This window comes from Aspergillus heteromorphus, assembly GCF_003184545.1.
Source record: "Aspergillus heteromorphus CBS 117.55 chromosome Unknown BO70scaffold_32, whole genome shotgun sequence".
NCBI lineage: Eukaryota > Fungi > Ascomycota > Eurotiomycetes > Eurotiales > Aspergillaceae > Aspergillus > Aspergillus heteromorphus.
The window spans coordinates 239,969-256,211 of record NW_020290437.1 but is presented as its reverse complement, the minus strand read 5'-3'; the positions used below and the strand labels follow the sequence as shown (position 1 = coordinate 256,211).

Here is a 16,243-nt window from a genome sequence, read left to right as displayed (position 1 = left end):
GAGGACACCCACCCACCCCAACCACCTTCACCCCACTCAGTTAGAAATAACCCTAGAAGATTAATAGATGGATATAGGTCGATGGGCATCAATTATAGAGATGCTTAAGATGCATTGGTATTGTCATGCTTGCGATCAGATCAGGTCATCAGCAGATCGATTCGACGAGTCGACTCCTTCGAAGTCCAGTCCAGTCAGTCCAATGTAATAAATGTAATAAATACTCCGGACCGGCGACGGAGAACCTTCCTTTGTCCGATCCGATCCGATCCGCGGCCCTCAGCTCAGCCTCCGGACCAGCATAGCTAAGTAGCTATACCATATAGGATATGGAAAATGGAATATGGAATATAGGTTTGTACTCTGCAAATGCAGTAGAAATTGAAAATTGAAAACCATCCAAACAGTCCTGGACAGACAGAAATTATTTCCACGCCTGTTTTGTAATAAAGCAACAAACTGACCTCTAGATGTAAGTATAGTACTATATATCTACTAACTACTTCGTTACCACTAACATAGTAATTGTGTTTAGCGGATCTAGAGGGTTGTATGTAGGAGCCAGTTTTAGTAGCGTAGCCTAGTAGAATTTACAGTGGTTGGCTTAGTTCGTAGGATAATATCTGGTGAGCAGGGCTGTGTTGGAAAGGGTATAAGGTGAGTATATATAAATATTAATCACCCTTTCTGTGTCAATAATAGTCTTCCTGGGGTGAAGGTTATTGTAGAGCTGGGTATGTTTATCGCTTTGGGAAAAAAAATAAATAAAATAAATCAAAAAAAAAGTGTTGTGGCGGAGATAGAACATAGGAGATATATAGGTATAGTGCAGTAAACAGTTGGATGGGTAATAGATGTGAAGGTTATTGTAGATTAGGAAACCTGCTGAAGAGAGAAGCTGCTGGTGTTATGGTGGTTGGGTTGGAGTGGCGTGCATGGTGATGTTGTGGATTCCAGTATACCCAGCCCTATCCTGTCCTACCAGCACCATCCATAACCTCAAGACAAATGCGATTAACCAAATATGTATATGTACAGAAAGTGGAGGTCGATCGTAGAGCCAGACTCCGGGGTAGGAGCAGGAAGACAAACAGCCTAAGAAGCCGGCTCCGTCGTAACAGCGATATAAGTAGAAGTGGTCGAGTAATCAGTCGTCATAGTGGAGAGAGTGCACTGCGCCAGGACCTTAATACTAGTATCATAGCCAATAAGCAGATCGGGATCACAGCCAAAGACAGGGATCGTGACGACCTCGCAGGGCAAAGTCAAATCCTTCTCGCAGGAGAAGGTGCCGCCGTTGCCGGCGCTGGGGGCGGCGGAGTTGGTGTAGATGCACTTGGAGTACTTGGTCGAGAGGACGGTCAAGGTGGAGAAGAAGGAGACCTCGCGGGGGAGCTCCGACCAGGCGGTGGGCGTCGGGGTGGCTACGCCGTATACCTTCCCGAAACGGCAGACGTCGAACGTCTCAGAGTTGGTTATGAAGGCGACGTCGTAGTCGCGGAGCTCTCCCCCGCGGAGTCCCACCCGCCATTCTGCGGCGATGGCGGCGATTCCGGCGGATTTCGAGTAGCTGGTTGTCATTGTTTCTATGGTCTTGGATACGACCACCACTTCGGTTATGGTTTGTCGGGTGTGGCTGCTGGAGGAGCTTGAGCTTGAGCTCGAGCTGGATGTGTCCTTGCTGGAGGAGCTTGAACTTGAGCTGGATGAGTCGCCGCTGGAGGAACTCGAGCTTGAGCTGGATGAGTCGCCGCTGGAGGAACTCGAGCTTGAGCTAGATGAATCTCCGCTGGAGGAGCTCGAGCCGGAGGTGCCTGTGCCTGTAGCCGTGCCAGTCGCCGTCGCAGTCGGAGTGTCGATGCCAGTGATGGTCGAATACTCGCTGTAGACAGCCGCACCGGCGGACCATTCGGATGCCACCAGCGCCGACCCGGACTCGTCATAGTCGTACCACGAGTCCGCACTGCCCGTGAAAAGCGGAGCAGGGGTCCAGGTGACGCTCTCGGACGTGCCGGTGGTGTCGCAACCGACAATCTCTTTGCAGGTAGAGGTGCAGCTTTCAGACGGGCTGGCGGTGATGCACGCCGTGCTGCACGAGCTGTAGGTAGCGGTTGAACATTCCGAGGAGGTTGAGCTCTTGGAGTCGGGGTCATCCGGGTCGTCGGGGTTGCTAGGTTTGTTGGGGTTGTTGGGAGTGTCGTTGGGCGCTGTAACGTGATTATTAGCATCGTCATCTTCTTCTTCAGGGGCCTGGAAGCTGCTACATACAGTCTGCTCCACCGCACCCGATCCAGCATGACTTGCACACATGGAATATGCCACCCAGGATGCCCTCGTGGCAAACACTGCCCTCGGGCTTCAGGGCCGTCGGGCTCGGAGCCCCGCGATGATGGGTGACATGGCGATGGCGATGACCGCCGTGGTCGTCGTCACTGCCCCCACCGTCGGTCGTCGTGGTAGCCGTGTCGGACTGCGAGGATGTGGATGCGGATGCGGACTCCGAGTCTGAGGCCGAGGTGGAAGTCGAGGAAGAAGCCGAAGTCGAAGCCGAAAGGGTCGTCACCCAGGTCGTGCCGCTGCTCACCCAGGTGACGACGTCCGGGGCCGTGGAGGAGGTGGTAGCACTCACGGAGGGGGGCACGGTCACGCCGGGCCAGGGCGGCGGGTAGAAAGGGAAGACGGAGGGCGAGTAGACGGTGCCGTTCCATGTGAAGGGCGGATAGGTGACGTTGAAGGCTGGAGCAATGACGCTGGGCGAGGGGGTGATGACTGTGGAGCTGGTGTTGGACCCGATGGGGACGTTCCACTGGTTGATGGAGTTGGCGACGACGGAGGGGATGCTGATGGTCATGGTGGTGGTGCTGGTGACATACTCGCTCGTGTGAATGGTCTCGCCGTCGTACACGTATCCGGTCGGCACCTCCTGGCCATAGACAATGGGCGTGACGAGAAGAGGATAGACAAAGGTGGTATTGGTCGGTAGGATTATCGGTGGCAGGACGTACTCGCACGGCTCCCAGCACGAGATATTGACCGGGTCGGGCTCGCTCCAGATGATGTCGTCGATATACACAATGCCCGAGTCGTTCCCACTCGAGCCGATGTCTGCACCCCCTTCGGCCAGGGCCAGCCACGCCGCAATCTCACTAGTGAACCCGTCCTGTGTCGTTGAGTTGAAGTACAGCGCTTCCAGATCGCCCTCGGGCGAGACGATCTGCACGTTGCCCTTTGTGAACAGGTTGTATAGCCACAGCCCGTTGGCATAGTTGGTGTCCACCAGCGCTAGCTGACACATCTCCTCGTACATGCAGCTCTCGTCGTAGTCCTGGAACCAGGTATAAAAGCCGGCCGAGTAGATGAAGACGTCCGTCGAGTTCAGCACCCGCAGCGCCCACGCGCCCCGGCACAGGTCGTCCGAACAGTCTGAGAACGTGGGATCCCCCGCGAAGAGCCCGATGGTGTAGGGGCTGAGGGCATCGGGGCTGGGCTGGTAGTAAGGGGTTTCGGTCTGCATGTGGCCCAGGTAGATGTTCGAGGCGTTGAGCAACTGGTACTGGTACAGCTGCGAGTGCTCGCTGGCCGTGCCGTACAACCAACTTGGCCCCTGCGACTCGATCAGGATACCTCGTCCGCCGTACACTGTCACGTCCGTGTCAACATTCACGGGCACCCCCGACGTGGTCTCCGAGGCCAGCGCATTCAGCGGGCTGTCGAGATCGTGATCCGCCACCCACGCCCAGACATTTTCCAGGTAGACCGAGGCCTCGGAGGTGATGTGCAACATCAGCGAGGCCCCCATGCAGTCCTTGTTGACGGAGCTGGAGCCGGCCGCGCACTCCTCCAGCCCCAAGTTGGTGCCATTAGCACCGCCAACCCGGAAGTGGCTATCCCACATGGCCGCTGAAGGATAGACGTCGTGAGTCAGAAAATTTCGCATATGCGCCATGGGTCTCAGGTCGACTTACCGCTGCCTTGCGTGCTCTCATGCACGTTCCACTCTACCAGAACGGCTCCCGCCGTCGGACCCTGGACCGTGAACAACATGTCACTGATTTCGATGATACCGGAGTCCCCCTTTTCTCCCACTTGAACCACTGCGGTCGGATTCTTCTCGTCCTGGAAGTTGGAACCCGTGCCCATGATCTGACTCCATCCCGACCCGACGATGCGGCTGCCCACGGGGATCTTGACCGTGTCCTCAACGAGATAGATACCCGCCGGGAAGAAAATAACTGATCCCACGTTATCGGCCAGGAGTGTGTTGATAGCGGAGGACTGATCCCCGCTCATGTCGTTGGAGACGCCGTTGTCCGTGGCGAGGATAGGGGTTTCCCCCGCGTACTGCGGCTTGGCCTGCCGGAAGTAGGCGCCCGAGCTGTCGAGCAGGGACTCTGGCTTAGTTGGTGCCGGGTCCATAAATCCCGTCATGATGCCTCCGGAGCCGTCCGGCAGGAACTCATAGCCGTTGGCCCACGAGTTGTAGTACAGGGCCCCCGAGGAACCCTCCAGGATGGTATCCCCGCCCGAGACCAGCACCACCGAGGTGGAATCTTCGACCAGCAGGTTATCCAGCACGATGTTCGGCTGCTCGTCATCCTCGCGGGCGATTGTGATGGCATAGGGGACGCCATCGAAGTGGGAGTCGACGACGGCAATCGAGCCGGTGCCTTGATGCCCGGTGCCCGAGTATTCGGTGGCATCAATCGCAATGTAACACGAGAGCACGTAGAGATTCTTCCAGGTGAAGCCCCAGTCCCAGAGGGACTTGACGGCCGTCAAACACGACGTGAATTGCATGTTGATTGCGGTGAACTGCTGGCTCCCGGCCACGAACCCGATATTTCTGCCCGAGTTAGCACGCAACCATCCCTTCTCTCTGGGTTCAGACGACTTACCCTCCGGTAAAGGTCAAATCGGCGACCATCCCACCGCTGCCGTTTTCCATGAAAATCCCCACCCCTGTGGCCGACTGGTCGCCGCTCGACACGGACATTTCAAAGTCGCAGTTGGTGATGCTCGTGGCCTGGCCGACCTGCCAGTGGATGCCGGTAGGCACATAGGTCTGCCCGGCATCGGTATTGGTCCAGTTCATGCCGGTCATATCGAAGACGAAGTTGCGGATCTGGCGGTAGAAGTTGCTCTGGTTGATATACCATTCCGCACCATCGCCGCCGGGGATGTAGAAGTCCGAGTCGAAGAGGGCGATGCCGGTGAAGTTCTCGGAGCCGGCAATCACCGGCTTGGAGGACGGGTTGCCCACGAACTGGGTGTAGTAGTATTGGATGATGGGGGAGCTGATCAGATAGGTGCCCGGGGGGAAGTAGACAACCGCCCCCAGGATCGAGGTGGAGCCACAGTCTTTCCCACAGCGCAGCTGGGTCAGATCATCCAGGCCATAAGTGGCCGCCGCGCGATTTATGGCGGCGGTGTCATCCGTCACTCCGTCGCCCACCGCACCGAAGTCTTTGACATTGCGGAAGAACTGGTAGTCGGAAGAAGCCAGCGGCATCTATACCAGAGTCAGCAACATTGGACAACCGGGGGATGCGATGTCGCCCTCACCACACCGGCACTGCCCATGGTCGACAGCCAGTAATCGTCTGAGTTATCGGACTCCGTGGCCATGGTTCCGTGTAGCGTCGAGTCATCACGGGTGCCCAGCCAGGGGCCTGTCGCGTTACCCCGGTCTGGCGCCGTGCCGTAGAAATTATTGACGTTATCCTTCATGTAAGGGGGTGGGGGCTATTGCAGTGTCAGTGTCCATGTCCTTGATCAATCCGTCAGACTGGGTGGTACTCAACGTGAGGGGTTCCTGGGGGCAACGGGGGCCGGGTATTGGAGGTCGTCCCGTTTGTCGCGGTGACCGAAGAAATTCCCCGGGGCATCTGTTGATAGCCATAATGGGGATGATTGTGATATTGCCGGCCATGACCGTGGGGTACATGTGCAGCAACCGGGTCGACGCCCTGCAGACCGAGCCACAGGAGTCCCAGCTTCTGGATCAACCGCATCGTGTCCCGTGTGGTTGCTGTTGCTGCTGCTGCTGCTGCTGCTGCTTCCTTCTTCCTTGGAGCAGGGAAAGCGGCAGATAAATGGGACGAGCTTGGCCATCTGGCAAGGTATTCTTCCATTCAGGGGTGTGCTTATCAACGGCCATGTGGACTTGTCGTACCTGCAGGAAGGCTCCACCCTTCCGGGCTATGGCGATGCCTTCAGATCCTGCGTAAGATCCATTCCATCGGCCGGATCCATCTCATTTCCCAGCCCACTAGACTAGCGGAATTCCTATCTCCGTGGCCGCGATGCGACGAAGGATCTCCCGGCAGATTCGTGTAATTTCCCCGGGTAGTGATGGGGAATAGGAGGCCCTTGGTCGGAGGGAGGCTGTCAGAGGTGGTCTGCAGAAAAGGCCTTGATGTCCGGGTGGGTTGGCTGCTGGGAGAATCAGTCAGTCCTCCGCGTCCTTTGAATTCCTTACGACCGACCTGGTCCCCTCTTCTTCCCTCGAGTTCTATCATGCGGTTGTTTCGCCAGGTTCTTTCGCCTGCGGGGCTCATCCTGGCCGGCCATGCCGGGCTGGCGGCCTCGGCGGCGCTCCCCATGGCGTCGCTCTTCGATGTGGTGACGTCCACCACCATCAACGGGAATTGCGCCCAGTACACGTCGAAATTGGACCAGCTGGTCACGGATGCGCTGAAGCTGGCGAAGGCGGGCGTCCAGGCATGCGACGACTACCAGAAGGCGGACCCGGTGGCGGAGCGGCTCCTGGACGCGTTCTTCCAGAAACCCACGACAGCCGATGTGCAGTCGGCCAAGAGTTGGTACGAGTACCTGGAGTATTGGCTGGAGAACGGGGGGCCATTGACCGGCCGCACGCAGAAGCCGCTGCTGTTCTGCGAAGACCACTCGCAGCGGGTGACGATGAGCACGCCGATGCGCGACGCCCAGGGCCAAATAAATCCCAACCCCAACGGCAAGGGCAGCTACCTGATCAAAGATGACCCGAAGATGGTAGCATGGCAGAAGAGCATTGCGACGAGCCTGCAGGTGGCGGTGAGCGATGTGTATCCGTACTGGGACAAGACGCAGCTGCTGTACTGGATGGACGAGGCCAAGGGGACGGCCCTGCAGTACCAGTGCGCCCAGAACAGCCTGGGCTACACCAACTCCCAGGCCTCGGAGCGCGGCGCGGTCACGCTGTGCCCCTCCTCGTTCGCCCCCGGCACCCTGGGCTCCGTGGCCCCCGTGCCCGTCACGCTGGCCAGCTACAAGGCCAACAACAACTACCCGCCCACTCCCAACCAGCCCATCAACGACATCATGCCCGCCGCCGCCACCTTCTTCCACGAATTGCTGCACCTCTTCACCGACATGGGCTTCGTCCCCAGCGTCGGCGAGGAGTACAATGCCTGGGCCATCATGGGTACCATGGCCCGCGCCAACAACCAGCCCCTGTTTACAGGCTCCGACTCCATAAGCAACGCCGAGAGCTACACCTTTGTCGCCGGCGCCGCCTGGTATGCCCAGAACATGCCCTACAACGGCCAGGTGGTGGAGTACTACACGGGGTGGGCGACAGTGCCGTGATTGACTACGTCTGACTGACTTGCTACTTACTTTGTACTATCTGTCAATATCTATGTATTTATCCTTCCATAAATATATATATATATATATATATATATATATATAATTTACAGCGTGCCTAGTTGCTTGCTTATTTGACCCTTGATACCCGCCATCATCGTAGTAGGAGTAATGTCATGCTACTACTAAAGCCGTAACCACCAACACCTTCACTTTCAAGTTCTTTCTTACTTATTTCCCCCCCCTCTTTCCCTCCCTGCCTGTCTCCCCCCCCCCCCCCAAAAAAAGATCCCACCACAATGCCTTGCTCCCTAGTACTACTACATCTCCCCAACGAGCTGCTGGCCCACGTCCTCCGCCAATGCCCCGACTTGTCCACTCTCTGGAGTCTCATCCACGCCTCCGCCCGCCTCTCCGCAATCTTTGACGCCGGCGCTGGCGACATCGTGAACGCAGTGTTGCGGGCCTCCGTGCCGCCGCCCACCCGCGATCTCATCCAGGCCATCGTCGCCCTCCGCACCCATCACTTTGAATTCCAGTCCTACCACCAGATGCTCTCCCACCCGCTGGCCGTCTGCCAGCACCTAGACCCCGCCGTCCCCGCGCCCATGCTGCGCCAGCTGGTGGGGCTGGCGCATCGCGTACACGCTCTGGCGCACCTGTGTCTGGCCCGGTGCCTGCACCGATGCGAGGCTGCCCTGCGCCTGCCGCCATCGTCATCGTCCCCGCCATCCTGGACGGAAGAACAGCGCGCCCTGCTGGCCTTCTGGCGCGTGCAGTTCTTCTACGAGCTCAAGGTCGCCGCGCGCGACGGCGGCGGGTTGGACTGGTCCCCCCACGACCGGGCCCGTCTGCACAAAGCCAACCCCAGCACGGTGGGCTTCCGCGACCTGCTGCTCAGCGAGCAGGCATGGACGGCCATTGAGCTGATCCACGACCTGACCGGTCAACACCCGCACGACATGATGGTCGACATCGCGCGCGAGTGGACAAACCCGCCCCATCGCTTCCGCCTGCCCCTGCCGCCGCCGCCGGACCCCGAGGACTGGCGCTGTGCCCCGTCCCGACCCCGGCCTCACGGGCGCTGGCACCGGACCGCCAGCCCCGGGAACGGGCGCCCGACCCGCCGCGCATCCCCCCGCTGCCAGGCACCCCGGCGCACCATCGACCACCGGTGGTCCACCTAGAGAGCCGGCCAGAGTACGAATGGGAGGATCTCAACCAGCCACCCGTGGGCTGGGAATTCTTCCGCACCTTCCGCGCGAACCCCCGGGCGGCTCCCCTCGCCACCATACACTTCTACCCCTATCGCAAGTTCGGCTTCCTGTTCTGGGAGGCATCCCGGATGGAGGATTGGGGGCTGTGGACTAGCGATCCGGATGCCGACCTGGCGGTGTGCTATCGCCGGTGGCGAGACATCCTGACAGACGATGAGATTGCGCGCAACTCGGGCTGGCGGTATCCGACAACGACCCGACATGGTTGATCGGATTGATTGAGGGTGGATGGATAGGACCATGCCTACTACGAATACATGATGCTGGTTGGTTGGTTTTTGGCCCCCAATGGTGGTTCCTGGATTCTTACTTCTTGAAACATTTCACGGTACTATCAGGATTTCGCCTGCAGTCTGCAGTCTGCATCCTTCAGTGCTGTGGAGCTGTGGAGGACGCTAAATCCAGGGTGACCCGGTGGAAGCCGGGAGGGTGGCGCCGGTAAAGAGTCGATCCGGGCGGATGGCCGTCGGGGCCCGCGGTGGGTGGCCTGTGGGCCGCATGGGTTGCAATCTATCTACACAGTATCTACGGAGTACTTACTACTAGCAGCAACGCTACAACTCGATCCCCCAAGTAAGCAACGACACGCGGAGAAAGTGTACTCCGGAGGCCCAGGAGGCCAGGCAGATAAACCAAGGCAGAACCGCCAGTCCGGCGCGAAGGAAGCAGGAGCGTCAGCCTCAAAGCCTTGTCTACTGGATCGCTTTGCTTGTTTCCTAGTCTCTCCCCGACTCGGCTACCGTCTATCTCATAAGATTGCACTCATGGTTGTCAGCATCTAGTCTAGTCTAGTCTGCAGCAAGCGAGCTAGATACCATGTCATGGAATTCCCTTCTTCCCCGGAATGCTGCATAAACAGGGAAGGGATTCCAGGCACCGATGCAACGAGACGCGCCGATTGGCAGCCATCAGCCAGGATTAGGCGAGGATCAATCAGCTCACATGGGACGATCAGATCGATTACGAGGGGCCCATGCAATAATGATCATGCTTACTACCTATTCCAGATGGATCTTAATTTCCAGTCCCACGCTAACAACAGTACTACAGTCGAACTATTGTCGTGAGCAACTGCTCATTTCATCCTGAATCGGCTCGAGGTTGCCTGGATCGTCAGGTACGGAATACTTCTCGGTATCTAGGTCTACCAACGGAGTGTCTACGGGATGAGATTACCCGGCCCTCTCGACAGACAATCAGGTAACCATCCATGTGCAGTGAGCACGTTCTCATCCTATGCTTTACCGTTGGTTCCATGGTAGTGTAGATAGTCTGTCTCCTCACGCCAGACCAGCGATATTGAAATTGTTCCGCAGTATAATGAGCAGTCCAGAAGGAATCCATTCAGCTCCGGAGTACTCTGTGATCTCGATTCTCTGATGCCTGGCTTGGTCTATCTAGTTAGGTCCATCCCGGTAGTCGTGAATCTTTATTCATTTCATCCGTCCCTTCCGCTTCCCCTAGATCTATTGTTCGGGAATCAGAATGGCACTGTACTCATCCGGACTGAACTGGACTGGACTGAACTGGACTCCGCAAAGGGTACCTTGATAACCTACCTACTCCGTATATGTCTATAACTGTAGTATAGATTATTTCCAGGGTTAATATGATAGCTAGCTCCTGTAGTAAACCAACCACCTATCTTATGCTCTTCCTGATTCTGGTTGTCTCTGTGGAATTATGTATAGATGGAAGGGTGATTCTTTTCTTCCCTTCCATTCACTCCACTCCAAAGGGATAGATAGGGTGATGGTCTGGTGTGTGGTCTGGTCTGGAATACCATTCTTCAGCATGAATTGTAGATCACAAAAAATGATGGCTATATCTTGTCCTTACAGACATGACGCAGTTGAAGTATAGTACGATTGATCAATTAGACCTGGGAGCCATTGATTCATATAGTACTATATATATATATATATATATATATATATATCTACTGTATCTATATCTATATCTATGTATATAGATAGATAGATAAACGATCCACCTATCCACCCTGCAGAAACCCCTTCCCTTTACCTCCATTTACTTACTTCTCTTCACTTCCCAAACACCTTCTTCTGCTCCGGGACCAACGTAATCATCTCCCCCTTCTCAACCGCCGACCGCAAGTTACTCAGCACCAACAGCTCCATCTCCCGCTGCGTCTCGTAGGTCATCGTCCCGATGTGCGGCAGCAGCATCACCCGGGGATTGTTCACCAGCCCGGGCTCGATTTCCGGCTCGTTTTCGTAGACGTCGAGACCTGCAGAGAGGACCTGGTTGGTGTGGTTTGTGTTAGTTAGCACAACACCCTTTTCAAGAGATATACATCGATAGATAGGTAGATAGGTAGATAATAGCTCACCTTCCCCTCATCCAACGCCCTAACCAACGCTTTCTCATCAATCAACGCCCCCCGCGCGGTATTAACAAGCACAACCCCATCCTTCATCTTGCGGAACTCTGTCTCGCCGATGATATGGCGCGTGGATGCGTTCAGGGCCAGGTTCAGACTCAACACGTCGGCGTTTGCGAGCAGCTCGTCGAAGGAGACGTAGGTCGCCGTGCCTTCGAGTTCGGGGGATAGGCGCGTTCGGTTGTGGTATTGGATTTTCATCCCGAAGGCTTGTGCGCGGGTTGCCATTTCCTGGTTTTGGTGGGTGGGGGATTAGGTTTTTGATTTGCGAGAGAGAGAGAGAGAGAGAGAGAGAGAGAGAGAGAGAGAGTGTGTGTGTGTGTGTGTGTGAACTTACACGACCAATCCCCCCCATACCCAAAATCCCAAGCACCTTTCCCTGGGGATCACGACCAAGCGTGGCCTTTCCAAGCCATTGTCCTGTTTTTGGTATGAGTATTAGTATTGGGGTGGGCTGGGTTGACTTGGGTTGTCGGTGGGATTCAGCTCGACTGACTGACTGACTCACCATCTCGAAGGGCTGATAGCGCAACATACGCCTGTCGTAGCGCACCGATCATCAAGAAGATGCCCACGTCCGCGGTGGCATTGTTGACCGCGACGGGGGTGGAGGAGACGGCGATTCCTGGGACTCATTAGCTATCTGATCTGTTCCCTTCTCTCTCTCTCTCTCTCTCTCTCTCCTCTCTTCCCATCTCCCATCCCCCGAACAATATCTCAAGTCAAGCGTACCTTTCTCCGTACAAGCCGAGATATCAATATTATCGTACCCCGCACCATTATGACAGATGTATTTGAGAGATTTCGGCAGGACGGCGAGCAGCTCGGCGTCAAACGGGCCAGTGAACTGCAACAGGGAAACTTAGCCTTTCCTTGATTTTTTCTTTGCATTACGCTGAGAAATTGGTGTGAAAGGGGGGGGGGGGGGGGGGGGCTACCTTTGTCGAGGTATTAGACCGATAAATCACCTCCACCTCGTCGTACTGTCCAGCCTGACAGTTGCGGATGAATTCTTCCCGTGACCCTGAGGGGAACTCCTACATTAATTGATATATAGTCAGTAACTCAGCCCGGTACCTGTTTACTCCGCAAATTGGACTGATCCCACCTGCAAGGTCAGCGTGGATGCTAGGTCTTCCCATTCTTTGCGCGAGTGGGTGATGGCCCCGATTAGAAGTGCGGCGGGCATGGTGGGCGGGGGCGGGGTAGGCGAAGGAAGGTGATGGGGAGCAAGTCAATGGAGGGGTGCAGTACGGAGGTTACAGCAAGAGGAGGAAACGAGGAGAAAATAAAGAAGAGAAATCAAGCTGAGCCGGTGGTTATTCATTATTTATTTGTTTATTAACCACCTAGGTACTATGATTGATTCATTGAGAAGATTCGCGTGGGGGGACGGCAATCTGTCTGTATTGTAACGTATGGACATGACGTAGGGAGGGAGGGAGGACACCCGAGGTTGAAGGAGGTATCAACATCTACATCAGTGGAAACATCAATGTAGTTAGGTAAGTAGGCTGTGACCATCAATCAGAGAGTACGGAAGGAACAGATCCCCCCTCTTCTGTTTCATCCGACACGCCGGACGAGATGGAATAAAAAAGGGACTCCATGTGTAATACGACATTACACATACCATCGGCTATTGCGCCGTCGACGTCAATAGCCGACGCGGAGAAGGTCCGGTCCCCCCCCACGTAGTAAAAAAGGTGTCCAGAGCAGAGACACCTACACACATACACAGTAGTATTATATATGACATTATTCAAAGTCACCCCCCAGCCCATCGGGTCTACCAAGGGCAAAGGTCCTATTTCAACCCTCCCGCCAGCAACAAACTCTGGCCCGTCATATACCCCGTCGTCACCAACATAGTCACCACATTAGCCACCTCCTCCGGAACTCCCAGTCTCCCGAGCGGAATACCAGCCGCAACCTCGGGGATAGCCTCCGCGTTAGGGATCATGCCTGTTTCCCCGATCATGGCGGGCGCCACGTCATTGACGCTAATATTGAAGGGCGCCAGACGCGTCGAGAGATTGCGCATCATCCCGGTCATTCCAGCTTTTGAGGCGGCGTAATCTGTATCCATTCCCATGCATCAACGGGTTAGCCAGAGCCAGTTAATCGGTAAATCAGAAATCGCCACCGCTACCCCTCTCCCTGAGCCCAACTCAACCAAAGAAAAAAGTAGTATTAGAAGAAGAAGACGAAGACCTACGACAACCATTGATTCCACCCCCATACGCCGCAATGGAAGACATGAAGATCACGCGCCCCCAGCGCTGACTCTTCATATGCTCGACGACGCCCTTCACCAGGATAAACGAGGCCCGGAGATTAACATTCAGGGTGTAATCGAACTCCTCGAGCGAGATATCCCAGACATTCTGGATGCGCTTGCCGTAGCCGGCATTCGAGACGAGAATGTCCGGGCGCTGGCCGTGGTGCTGGTCGATCTGCTCGAAGAGAGCGTCGATTTGGTCTGCGGACCCGACGTCGACCTGGTGGATGGAGATGCGAAGCGCCGGATGCTGGGCAAGGAGGTCGGTCTGGAGAGACGTGATGGCGCTCGCGTTGGAGGAGTATGTTAGGGCTAGGTGGACTTCTTTGTTTGCGAGCTGGTGGGCACATGCTGAGCCGATTCTGGAAAGATGGGATGGGGTGAGTGTGGGTTAGAATGCTGTGGGTGGTTTGTTTGGGGGGGGTAACTGGGAGACTTGGGTAGGTATGGATGGATGGATGGATGTTGCTTACCCTCCCGAGGCGCCGGTGATGAGTGCCAATCGGCCGCGGATGTCGTTTAGGTGCGCCATAGTCCCTGGGTTGGATAGGTGGATGTGATGTCGGTTTTAGCAATGGGACGACGGGGGAGAGCAGAGAGATATGGATCCTGATCCTGAGCCCGATCCCGGCTCCCCTCAGGACCAGCTCGGCTCAAGTCCGATCCTCCCACGAAACCCCCGCATCGGGGATGATGCGGTCGACAGATCGGTGGATCTGTACGGAGTATTCCCAGAGGATAGTGGTTGCTTTTCGTTCTTCTCGTTTGCAAGCTTAGTGTATACTTCATCTTCCGACATAGGGGACGGATATCCATAGATATTATTCTTGAACAAGAACAGCCATGATCTAATGACCACAACGCAGGAATATAATATAAACACACGCGATAATAAGCAGGGGCCGTCGCGGCGAACCCGCGTCTCCGCCGCGCCGTCACGTGAGATATCCGGCGGCAGAAATTGGACGGGTTGCTAGCGCCTCTTCGATTTTGACAGTCCCAGTCCAGTCCAATCCAATCTCAGCCTCAACGACAACGACTCGACTTTGTCGACGTTCACATGACCATGAGCGCCCGAGTTCCCACTCGTGCCTTGCTGGCCCTGGCGACTCGCAATTCTCCAGCCCCGATCCTTTACCAGACTCGGACGCTGGCCGCCAGCCTATTGCAACACCAACAACAAAACCATTATTCGACCTCCGAGTCCGACTCGACCTCCGACTCCCGCGATGGGCCGTCGCCGAAAGTGCAGCCCGGGGCAAGACCGCGGAGAAGTTTCCTGCAAAGAAAGGCCGCCACGATATCATCACTGCCGCGCCGGCAGTCCAAACCGCAAGGACAAAATCCCGAGCCGGCCGCTGCCGAGCTGGACGACGAGCCCCAAGAAGAGCCCATCTCTCCCCGTCCCCCTCCCCAGACGAGACCCCTCACTATGACCAGCGACGAGAAACAGATCTTCGGAACCCTACTCGAGCAACTGAGCGCCGAGCGACGCAGTCCGGCCCCGGAAGCCGTCGAGTCCGGGAGCGGCACCAAGTCGAGCTCGCGCAACGAGGTGCGCGATGAACTGTCAAATATATCAAACATCTTCAACTCGGTGCTGCATGATCTGCGGGTCAAGCGAGAGCGGGTGCCGACTCACAGCACACGACAGGCGGAGCCGGAAATGATAACAGAAGAACGAAAAATGGCGGATGAGAGGCTCCAGGCGGGGGATTACACGGACGACGAGCTGGCGGAGATGCTGTCCTCGGGACAGGTTTCGATGGATCGCGCCATCGCGTCTGTGATCGCACGCGAGTCGTCGAAGATTGAGGATGCGATGTGGGAGGCCATCGAGGAAGGGAAAGACGAGGCCAGCTTGTGGAGCGTCTGCCAGGGGCGCGTGTTTACCATTGTAAATTATGCCCGCGGTCAGGACGACAAGACGGTCCAGTCCCCGGTGGATTGGGGCAGCGATCAGAGACATCGTCTTGCGATCCCCGCCTGCGTGCCAGTGGAGCCCATCATCATCGAACTGTACCCCAACATGCTCCTTCGCGCGTTCCGGCTGCTGACGCTGCATTTCCCCAAATCGCAGCTGATTCGCCAGTTCCGCGCTACCATCCGGTCGATGGGGAAGAAATCGGCCATCATGGGCGGGTCGACGGACCTGTTTAATGAGCTGATCTATTTCCACTGGCGCGGCTGCTCCGATCTTCCCGGGGTGGTGTCGTTACTGCGGGAGATGGACGTGACTGGCGTGGAACCGAACGCGCGGACACTCGGGCTGCTGCAGTCGATTGCCAGCCAGCGGGAGCAGGATCTCAGCACACACCGGCAAAAGGTCCAGCGTGAGAAGCTGTGGAAGGAGCAAGAGGAGGAGCAAGAGGAGCAAGAGGAGGAGCAAGAGGAGGAGCAAGAGGAGGAGCACGAGGAGGAGCAAGAGGAGCAAGAGCAGAAGCAGCCAAAGAAGCAACGGGAGGCATCATCGACCCTGATCCGTGAGCCGTGGTGGGATCTGGCACCTAACCGGAAAGCCGTGCGGGAGTTGTTTGGGCCGGATGGCTGGATGGAGCGGCTACAGGTGCGACTGCGGCTGGTGCGGCTGGCGAATATTGCCCGCACAGTTCGCGAAAAGTCAAGTGCAAGTGCCTAAGTAGTATTTGTGAACCTTGACACATATTAGACAGTTCCATTGCTTGTAAGTATAAT

The 16,243-nt window shown here is 56.3% G+C and overlaps 6 protein-coding genes across 6 annotated transcripts; 3 read left to right on the top strand and 3 right to left on the bottom strand.

The window, feature by feature from the left end:
- Nucleotides 1–856: 856 nt before the first annotated feature.
- Nucleotides 857–5,727, bottom strand: BO70DRAFT_322443 (glycoside hydrolase family 55 protein; the record flags this gene model as incomplete). Its single annotated transcript, XM_025540550.1, has 5 exons — nucleotides 857–2,207; nucleotides 2,269–3,900; nucleotides 3,966–4,843; nucleotides 4,896–5,509; nucleotides 5,563–5,727. 5 exons carry the CDS (start codon nucleotides 5,725–5,727, stop codon nucleotides 1,096–1,098), a joined length of 4,401 nt encoding a protein of 1,466 aa, XP_025395726.1. The 3' UTR covers nucleotides 857–1,095.
- An 873-nt stretch (nucleotides 5,728–6,600) lies between these two features.
- BO70DRAFT_432419 (uncharacterized protein) lies at nucleotides 6,601–7,647 on the top strand (the record flags this gene model as incomplete). The annotated part of the gene is made up of 1 exon (XM_025548317.1): nucleotides 6,601–7,647. One exon carries the CDS (start codon nucleotides 6,601–6,603, stop codon nucleotides 7,585–7,587), a length of 987 nt encoding a protein of 328 aa, XP_025395725.1. The 3' UTR covers nucleotides 7,588–7,647.
- A 239-nt stretch (nucleotides 7,648–7,886) lies between these two features.
- On the top strand, nucleotides 7,887–9,073 carry BO70DRAFT_432418 (uncharacterized protein; the record flags this gene model as incomplete). Its single annotated transcript, XM_025548316.1, has 2 exons — nucleotides 7,887–8,640; nucleotides 8,736–9,073. The coding sequence occupies 2 exons, from the start codon at nucleotides 7,887–7,889 to the stop codon at nucleotides 9,071–9,073; spliced, it is 1,092 nt and encodes a 363-aa protein (XP_025395724.1).
- A 1,753-nt stretch (nucleotides 9,074–10,826) lies between these two features.
- On the bottom strand, nucleotides 10,827–12,605 carry BO70DRAFT_365708 (D-mandelate dehydrogenase-like dehydrogenase). The gene is made up of 7 exons (XM_025544141.1): nucleotides 12,377–12,605; nucleotides 12,207–12,305; nucleotides 12,001–12,115; nucleotides 11,777–11,893; nucleotides 11,606–11,688; nucleotides 11,218–11,499; nucleotides 10,827–11,128 (listed from the first exon to the last, which is right to left on the bottom strand). Exons 1-7 carry the CDS (start codon nucleotides 12,455–12,457, stop codon nucleotides 10,910–10,912), a joined length of 996 nt encoding a protein of 331 aa, XP_025395723.1. The 5' UTR covers nucleotides 12,458–12,605; the 3' UTR covers nucleotides 10,827–10,909.
- A 92-nt stretch (nucleotides 12,606–12,697) lies between these two features.
- Nucleotides 12,698–14,557, bottom strand: BO70DRAFT_365706 (SDR family NAD(P)-dependent oxidoreductase). Its single transcript, XM_025544140.1, has 3 exons — nucleotides 14,023–14,557; nucleotides 13,487–13,911; nucleotides 12,698–13,347 (listed from the first exon to the last, which is right to left on the bottom strand). The coding sequence occupies exons 1-3, from the start codon at nucleotides 14,079–14,081 to the stop codon at nucleotides 13,076–13,078; spliced, it is 756 nt and encodes a 251-aa protein (XP_025395722.1). The 5' UTR covers nucleotides 14,082–14,557; the 3' UTR covers nucleotides 12,698–13,075.
- On the top strand, nucleotides 14,558–16,217 carry BO70DRAFT_365705 (uncharacterized protein). The gene has a single exon (XM_025544139.1). The coding sequence runs from the start codon at nucleotides 14,610–14,612 to the stop codon at nucleotides 16,185–16,187; it is 1,578 nt and encodes a 525-aa protein (XP_025395721.1). The 5' UTR covers nucleotides 14,558–14,609; the 3' UTR covers nucleotides 16,188–16,217.
- Nucleotides 16,218–16,243: the final 26 nt, after the last annotated feature.

What these genes read in the sequence shown, in the direction of transcription:
- BO70DRAFT_365708 (XM_025544141.1), bottom strand. Translation starts at nt 12,457, where the DNA reads ATGCCCGCCGCACTTCTAATCGGGGCCATCACCCACTCGCGCAAAGAA. An exon ending in CTCGGCTTGTACGGAGAAAG is followed by an intron (nt 11,894 to 12,000) that starts GTACGCTTGACT and finishes AATGAGTCCCAG; the next exon opens with GAATCGCCGTCTCCTCCACC. An exon ending in GGGCGTTGGATGAGGGGAAG is followed by an intron (nt 11,129 to 11,217) that starts GTGAGCTATTAT and finishes CACACCAACCAG; the next exon opens with GTCCTCTCTGCAGGTCTCGA.
- BO70DRAFT_365706 (XM_025544140.1), bottom strand. Translation starts at nt 14,081, where the DNA reads ATGGCGCACCTAAACGACATCCGCGGCCGATTGGCACTCATCACCGGC. An exon ending in ATCACCGGCGCCTCGGGAGG is followed by an intron (nt 13,912 to 14,022) that starts GTAAGCAACATC and finishes CCATCTTTCCAG; the next exon opens with AATCGGCTCAGCATGTGCCC. An exon ending in GGGTGGAATCAATGGTTGTC is followed by an intron (nt 13,348 to 13,486) that starts GTAGGTCTTCGT and finishes GAATGGATACAG; the next exon opens with ATTACGCCGCCTCAAAAGCT.
- BO70DRAFT_365705 (XM_025544139.1), top strand. Translation starts at nt 14,610, where the DNA reads ATGACCATGAGCGCCCGAGTTCCCACTCGTGCCTTGCTGGCCCTGGCG.